Source organism: Dipteris shenzhenensis, chromosome 7 (assembly GCF_047967505.1).
Source record: "Dipteris shenzhenensis isolate YYH24624 ecotype China chromosome 7, Dip_SZ_1.0, whole genome shotgun sequence".
In the NCBI taxonomy this organism is placed as follows: domain Eukaryota; kingdom Viridiplantae; phylum Streptophyta; class Polypodiopsida; order Gleicheniales; family Dipteridaceae; genus Dipteris; species Dipteris shenzhenensis.
Genome location: NC_141602.1, coordinates 12187008 through 12195442, shown reverse-complemented (window position 1 = coordinate 12195442; position 8435 = coordinate 12187008). Strand labels below are relative to the sequence as shown.

General features: G+C 43.6%; 1 protein-coding gene across 1 annotated transcript; it reads right to left on the bottom strand.

Moving 5' to 3' along the window:
* Positions 1-2120: 2120 nt before the first annotated feature.
* Positions 2121-4259, bottom strand: LOC147899955 (protein RGF1 INDUCIBLE TRANSCRIPTION FACTOR 1-like). The gene is made up of 5 exons (XM_087377234.1): positions 4188-4259; positions 3488-3679; positions 3100-3174; positions 2694-2834; positions 2121-2559 (listed from the first exon to the last, which is right to left on the bottom strand). The coding sequence occupies exons 1-5, from the start codon at positions 4188-4190 to the stop codon at positions 2194-2196; spliced, it is 777 nt and encodes a 258-aa protein (XP_087233360.1). The 5' UTR covers positions 4191-4259; the 3' UTR covers positions 2121-2193.
* Between the last annotated feature and the right edge of the window lie 4176 nt (positions 4260-8435).

Genomic DNA, 8435 nt, shown 5'->3' with positions numbered 1-8435 from the left:
GCTAATATAGCATGTGAAGGCGAGTTGAGTTGGAGGCGATGGGGGATGCAGCGAGGGAGATGATAAAGGTGATGCTATATTTAGAGGGAGATATAGTAGAGTAATTAGTAGGCGGATATATGGGCTTTGATTTGATATACACAGCAAGGATGGCGGCGGAGGACAGGAGAGGACACTAGAGAGGAGCGCCCCCCAAAATTAATGGCAAGCTCCACCCTCATTTCGATGCAAAGCCCAGAGACCGCATTTAATCCATACCCCCCATCAACTTTACAAATTACAATCACCTCCCACAGATCTCTGCCTCCACATCCACCCTAGATTCTTATCTCAGTTCAACGTTAACAGGACTTACTAGCCTCCAACCCAATCATTATTATGAGCGTACGTACTAAGTACCCCTTCCAATTCAGGAACCACACGTTACCCCCCTTTCTATTTAGAACGACCATTCATTATTCAGATATACCTGTTAAAAGGCACCACAAGTTAGGCCCATTTCTGATATAAATCAGACGTACCCAAATCAGGAGGACCTATTACAAGTTAGCCCACTTTGTCAGATTCGGATGTATCTAGCTTACAGAGGCCACATTGCTATTTGTCTGTAATCTTTTTTTCTATCAGAGCTCTTCTTTATCTGGGTTAAAAACCCCTTCCTCCTTTTATCTGAGCTCCAGAAATATCTGCCAGATCCCATAATTTAAACTCCTCCTATTTATCTGAGATTCTAAGACCTCTACATCTATCAGAGGCCACAAGGTGAGATTTCTTCTGGTTCTCTGATCCTATTCAGAGGCTATATATGACCTGCTTTCCAATAAGAGAGTCCAAGGGCTAGAAAAAGTTTAACTCCCTGTCTGTGAGCCTGTTCATCTCTCATTAGCTGAGTGCAATGTGAGTTCAACTTGGTGTGCTGTGTGAAAACGGCAAGTGAAAATTCATACATTACTCATGGTTTTCTGGTGAGGTCTGAGGTGTGGGTGTTTGCAGTGGTGATAACTCTCTTGTGAATGGTGATATCTTATGGATTCCAATTGCCAAAGATCTATTCCTCGGGCCTCTCACCACCCAACAAAACACCACTCTAGAGTCTGATGATTCTGATCCCTGAACAAGTCCAGTGCCACCTCTCCTATCAGACTCTGCCATCCCTGCAATGCAACAGTTCTCTGAGCTCTCTCTCTTTCTTCTCTGTCTCTCTTTCTCTCGCCCCAATGCCATCTGCTCCTCCTAAATTTGCAGTGCTACCTCCCATCTACCCCATTCTCTCCCACAATTCCGTTCTTCCTCTGCTACCCCATTCCCCTCCTTTCCAGTCAGCACATGCCCTGCCCCAGCCTCTCACGTCACACTCTTTAACTCCCTCCCCTTTAGCTCTGCCAAACCTTTAAGTAGCTGTAGCCTAAAAAACAGAATTCGTTTATCCTGACAAAGAGCAGACGTTCATCACAACGGAATCGTCAATCACAGCCCGCCCCCCGGCTTCCTTGCGTTCCCAGTTGATTCCAATCGCCGGCACCGATCGTGGGCTGTCTTAACTTCAATTATCAAAGGCTATAGCTCGCATAGGCTCGCATACACATCTGGTTTTACGTACAGAATCGTAGTATAGCTAAATTTGCCCACCGCCCTTGCACTCCCATCAATCAATCCTGGAGTTGTTAGACAAGCTTGCTCAACCGCTTTAATAGAATGGCCACATTTGCTTTTAGATGTTCGGCAAAGGCCACAAACATACTATCCAGGCCCACAGAATCAGCTCATTACAAAACAACGGATCCAATGGCGGCCTTTACCAGCTTTCTGTGCTAGTATAGTAGCTACAACAAACGAGGAGAAAGATGGAATCCTCCATACACTGCAGGGATTTTGCGCCTGCTAAAACTCTACACTTTCACTGAAGAGGCTCACCTACCAAAGAGGAGGACTAAACACTCAGATGCTCTACAAGCTTTAAGCCTGGTAAAGAGGAGAACTAGGTACTATAACAGCTACAAGGACTTGGAAGGTGCGATGGACTTCAAAATTTGGTCTCCGTCTGCAAAGAACAGTACTTACAGAGTTGCATACAGTGCTGCATGGAAACCAAAGCCCAGAGCGATGCAAAGGCATGCATCTTTGCCAAAAAAGAAACGCCAAAAAAGGAGGAAGGTGATGGTGCTGGTGCTTCACAGCGATATCTGGTTTTCTTCACCAAAGAGGAGATCGATGAGGAGTGCTTTTCCTTCTGTTCAGAGAGTGTTGGATCTCCGACTTGGTTGGAATTAGAGCTTTGGAGCAGCAGCTGCTCCGGATTTTCTTCGGCGCAGGCGCAACAGAAACAGTGCCGGACGTGACAATCCCCCACAGCATGCCGTCGTTGGCTGTAGATCCCGACGAAGTGGGCGAGTTCGTGCCTTCCAGCACCGAGTTCGGGGACAATTGCTCCTCTGTCTCCAACTCGCACGCCTTCATGCTCTCCGCGGGTGAGCTGTTTGCTGAATCTGAAATGTGCAGAGAATTGCACCGCGGAAGTAAAGGTTGTAGATCCTTGCCTTGCTTCAAGGTAGCATCCACCTGCCACCGAGACAGACAATATCCTTGAATCGGTTCCAATTTACACAGCACCACGCGCGATTGCCTCTCGATCAGAATTGCGTCAAATTTGCAGGAATCGAAACAGACGTAAGTTGAGATTGCTAGAGGGGTACCTTGCAAGCCACCGAGCAATACCGATAAGCATCTTGCAAGCTCCTCTCGCAGGTTTCGCAAGTATTCCCAAGCCCCTTGGAGGGACGAGGCTGGGGGCGCTGATTCAAAAACACAACCTTGGCGCTGTTGATAATGTACGCCTGCAAACGGCATCAACAAGATGAATCAAACATCCTCACTACACCACGAATCATCACTCGATCACTCACCCGATCATACGCCTCCTCAATGAGAGTTTCATCTTTCGCACGCGTGCAACCAATTCAAAACCTCCCCAACCCGGTTCTAACGTTCAAATTGCCGGTGACAAAACACCAATGCGGCGAGACTTCGAACCATGATTATGATTCTCTTCCTTTCCCCTCTGCTGCCGATTAGCAGCAATCGAACGCCGTGAGCTCTTACCTGAACAAGCGCGCAGTCCACCAATTTCTGAACGTCCTGCAATCTGATGACATCGTGATACACGTATCTCCGGATCTGCAAACAGAGCTCCAGATTTCCAAATATAAGATTGCAATGCTGAAGGAGAACGCTACAATCTCTCTACCTTAGACATAAAAGCACATTTCCTGCCTGCTCTTCTTTACTGCACATGGAAATGCAATCCGAGAACCAAGATTTAATCGCAGACATTACTAAAATTCCGATCATTGCTCATATACTCTATATACGCTCGACTAAATTACTCGCAATCGGGAGGAATCACGATCATCACGCCCAATTCTGAACACATTGCTGCCTGATTAATTGTCAATTAAACCCCATTCTTCTTGATGCACCGGAATTCTACCTGCAGAAGGCGGTGTGAGCTGTGGCTTGACAGGCAATGCTGGCAAATTCCCAAACTGCAATCAACACAATAGATATTCCTCTCATTCTTCTTCAACGTAATATGTCTAGCACAGGCAGTGAAGAATTTCTCGGAAAGCAATGCTTCCAGCCAGACTGGCTTCTGAGGCACAGCTGCAAGATTGTGTCCAACCTGCAAAAGAGAGCACTGCGCTTCTGTGAGCCCAAGAAATGCAAAGCAGAATCAACAAAGCAGCAAACAGTAGCGAATATTCAAACGGAAGCACCCCCATTTCAAAAAGCCCGCTCAGATCAAGCCCTCTTCCCGTGTATCTTTGGATTTCCCCCTCTCAACTTCGCGCTCTCAGTTCGCTTGGCCTTCACTCTCAAAGAATGCTGAATTGGTTGCCCCATGTTTGCAGTGACACTCAGAAATGCTCAATTGGCTCTATCCTGTTCTTGAATTCTTTCAGCTGTACTCGCTTAGGATGAATGCTCGATTAACTCCCTCCCAGGATGCTTAATTGAGAGCCGCACTCGCCGTGAATGCAACTATTTGAGCCCCTCCATGGATACTACCCGTTAAAAACAGAATTGGGAGGGAGCGGTGTGCCGAATGCGTGCATGTGAGAGGTGCGAGGAAGGGAAGGGAGGCAGGGGAGGAAAGGAAATAAGCAAGCAAAGGGGGAATTGAGACGAACCATGGCGGGAGGTGAAGAGGGAAATCAAAGGAGGGGGAGAGGCATTCGAGAGGGGGATGGAGATGGCGATGGCGAGCTCAAAGCCCAAAACCAGAAACCAAAACAGAGGCTGAAGAAGAAGAAGAAGAAGAAGAAGATGATGATGATGAAGATGACGACGAACATGAAAGAAACATCAAAAGAGAAGCGAGGGAACGGCCCTCGCATCCTATCCGTCCACGTCCCCCATCGGACGGCCCACAGCCACGCTCTCCCCAAACCACGCTTCAAACCGCGCGCGCTACCGCCTCATTCCCATACGCCATTTTTTTTCATCACACCGTACCAGTCATCAGTCAACCCTTATGTTGACTCCCCTTACCCTAACAACAAACTGCCCTACACACACACACACTTTTTTTTAGTGAAAATCCCTACACACACCCACACACACACACACACACACACACACACACGCATACAGCACACACTCACCCTCCATGCATGCACACTATGCGCTTCCTGTTTAGCACGGCACCTTCGCATGAGAACCACTGACTCACCTTGACTCCATCCAACTACAGGTCCCGAACTATGCTTGCATTATGCACATCATGGGATGGCAATACATCTTTATGGCGACCATGCCAGGTCACCGTGGGACAACCAACATGTCACCTAACCGAGCTATGCCTGCCGTAAATACATGACCTCCAACCCCGCCACCAAGGGAGGGCACCCCCCATCACTAGCATTGTTCACTAGAGATTGGGTTAAAGAGAAGCCAGTTTTCTATCTTGTTTCGTAAAAGTGTTGCTGCAATAGTCAAATTACTTGACATAACATAACAATGACTCCAAGCTAAACCTGATAAAACCACAAGTCCCCCAAAGTCGCCACCAATACATTAACATTTGTTGTTACAGCTATTCTACACCTCAAGAAGACGCCGCAATAAGCACACGTCTCCAAGTACAAGTCATCTTCAACAAATTCAACATGGTTGGCTTTCACACCCCTCCTTTGTACATGGTTACCATTACCCCCTCACCCCAGCTAACCTCTTATGAGAACACAATACAAAATCTCTGGAGTCCTTACCTTCCTCTCCCTCCTCTCCTTAAAGCCTCAACACATGAATCCCTTCCCCCATCGTGGACTTGAACATAGCATAGACAGTCACTACACATATGTAATGAAGGTTTTCTAACAAAAAGAAATTTGCCAACAAGCTGAACTAATGGAAAAACTTATGAAACTCCACAGAACTAATTGGTAAGATGCACAAAGCAGTTCTAAAGCCATTCTCATCTTACCTTGCCTTGGTTTTGGGCATATTCTAACAATTGATATTATAGCATGATGAGGGTCACCTATGCATAAACCCACAAGTGAACTCTCACAAGTGTGTAGACTATCACAAAGGCTCTTAAATGTACTTCCTATGAATTTTGACTAGACCTATTGTAGTATCCGTAATGAGTATTGCCTCTTGAAACTTGAATTTCAAACATGAATTTTGATTAGACCTACTATAGTATCCGTAATGAGTATTACCTCCTGAAACTTGAATTCCAAAACATGAGTCCTAGAGACAAATGCCCATTGTACAAGTACAAATAGGTTACTTCATCAAGGTACCCGTGTATCTTCAAACGTTCTGACACTATCGAAATGAGAGCTACATATGTATAAAACAAAGAAGCATTCTAGTACAAACACATAAATTGGAAAAAACAAAAGTGGATAGAAAGTCTCAGTGCTAGAAAAAATATATGATTTGAAATTTTTTTGCATTACATCAATGAGAGTATTTTAAGTGTAGTGAGACAACATGCCGCATAAATGCCATCTAATGCACTATGAGGACTCCAAAAAGATAGAAAACTAGAGACTTCATTCCCAAGTCAAGGGGAAACCACAATGACTAAATATCCTCATTAAATTGTAAGAAGAGAGAGAGAGAGAATGAAACTAATTTATTGCACAAATTTTGAAGTTTACTAATTCACTCTTCTATATAGGGACAGGAATAAACATAAAACATAACTATTTGAAGAAAAGGTTGATTTGGGGAAGGTGGCAAAATTGCAATATCGTGTCAACATGATGTTCCAATATCCCAATTCATCTAGATCCAAGGGTTTGGTCCTCTAATTGTAAAACAATAAGTTATAGTGGTTTGCTTCCTTTAAGAAGCGTACACTTAGGAAAGTTAAGTAAATAATATTAATTCCCGAATTTGTTTTTGCCTATATTTTCAAAGATTCCCTAAACATATCCATGCCCCCAATTGTCGACAGATCATTTCAACACTTCACCTATTACCCATTACCATGTACCAAAGAATGTGCAAAAGAGCCATTTAGGTCCGTGAGTGCTAGATCAATTTTGCATGGGGGTAGAGAGCAATGTTTCTATACCTTGGGTTACTAGGGAAACACTACCAAGCTTTTGCCAAAATGGGGAAAAGGATGTTGATAGTAACCCCATTACTACAAACTCATGCAATAATTAATGCGGTAAAAGAGGAAGGTTAGGGCTGAAACCACCAATGAAAGACCACATTGATGTTTGAAAAGCATTAAGTGGAATATAATCAAATAGAGGTAAATGAATTAAGCCAAAGCAGTCCCTTTAGAAAGGGGTATATCTCAATTAGGTTAGATAGACCACCTTTAGACTAGAGTAGAAGGATAGACCCCATCAACAAAGCACAATGCGAGGCAAAAAAAAAACAATAGCATATCACAAAAGAATAGAGTTTTGGGAGATTATGGCCCTTTAAATACATTTTGAGTAGCACAATGCCCGGAGAGACAAACACAATTTAAATCATATTATTATCATTCCCCTTGTTCGGTTCTTGGCATTCATTCATTCATTGATCACTACCTATATTTGACAGTCCTTCACATTCATTCATTCAGTATTGATGTCTCCCTATACTTCAAAGTCACATTTTTGTCATTGAAACTTGAAAGAGAACTTAAATCCTACCATTTAATAAATTTTTAAAAGGAAAAAAAAGAATGAGTAACACCTTGTACTATTTTTTTCATAGAAAGTTGAAATGGAACTTGCATCCTACCATTTAATGAAATTTTTTTAAAGAATGAGTAAAAATAGGGACAGGAGACATGGCACAGGGTCCATTAGGACTCTATTCTCCTTGCAAATGTTAAGGGTGGTGTTTTATTACTGACTTGGTGAAGTGCAAAGATTTGTGTCGTATTTTGGAAATTTAAGCCCAACAAATACATGAATAAGACTATGCCTTCAATTCATCCATGGTTGCAACCTAGATAATTTTGTGACATGGACTACAACCATATAAATTGTGATCCTTTGATCATGCATCCAACTTGGCTATCTCTGTTGCTAACTCCGAATCTTCCCTCACATCGAGAACATGCATCAAGAGAGAGGAATGACAAAATATGAAGAGGGGAGAGGAGAAGAGTGGAGATGAGGAGAGAGGGCACAGCTAGAGAGCACACCACAAATGACTAACTATACACTAGATTTAGTTGAAAAAATAGAATATATACAAACCCTTTTAGGGTTAGGGTTAGGGTTAGGGGATCTAACCCTTTCCTTTATAGCACTCTATAAGGTTAGTGCTATGCACATATGATCACGTGATGGTGCTATGCACACATGATCACATGATGTTGAGCGTGAACTCTCAACACCTTCCCTCAAGATCAACATCATGAAGTAGGCCTTCCCTCAGATGATGATTCTGGGGAATCGAAGAAGGACTGAGCATTATATTCCATCACACCCCTTTAATGGGAATGTCCTTCCTCTGCGTCAAACTAAGAGCTAGTCGGTGTTTCTCGAATAGCTCTTTACCGAGTGGTTTGGTAAAGATGTCTGCAACATTCTCTTTGCTATCACAATGCTGCAGTGTGATGTCACCAAGTAACACTCTTTCTCTGATGAAGTGCTCTCTGACATCAATGTGCTTTGTCCTGGAGTGATGATCTACTGGATTTTTGGCCAATGCTTGAGCCGATTGATTATCACAGTATATTGTTATTGGCTTTGACTCATCAAAGTAATCTGTTTCTGACAATAGTCTTATGAGCCATATAGCCTCACATGCACCTGTAGTGAGTGCTCTATATTCTGCTTCAGTCGAAGACAAAGAAACAGTTGGCTGTTTGTTTGACAACCATGATATAGCACCTTGACCAAGGAAAAATGCATATCCCTGTGTCGATCTCCTGGTCTCATGATCTCCAGCATAGTCATTGTCACAGT

Coding starts and splice junctions, on each gene's coding strand:
- LOC147899955 (XM_087377234.1), bottom strand. Junction 3,175..3,487: donor GCTCACACCGCCTTCTGCAG/GTAGAATTCCGG, acceptor CTCTGTTTGCAG/ATCCGGAGATACGTGTATCA. Junction 2,835..3,099: donor TGGACTGCGCGCTTGTTCAG/GTAAGAGCTCAC, acceptor TGCCGTTTGCAG/GCGTACATTATCAACAGCGC.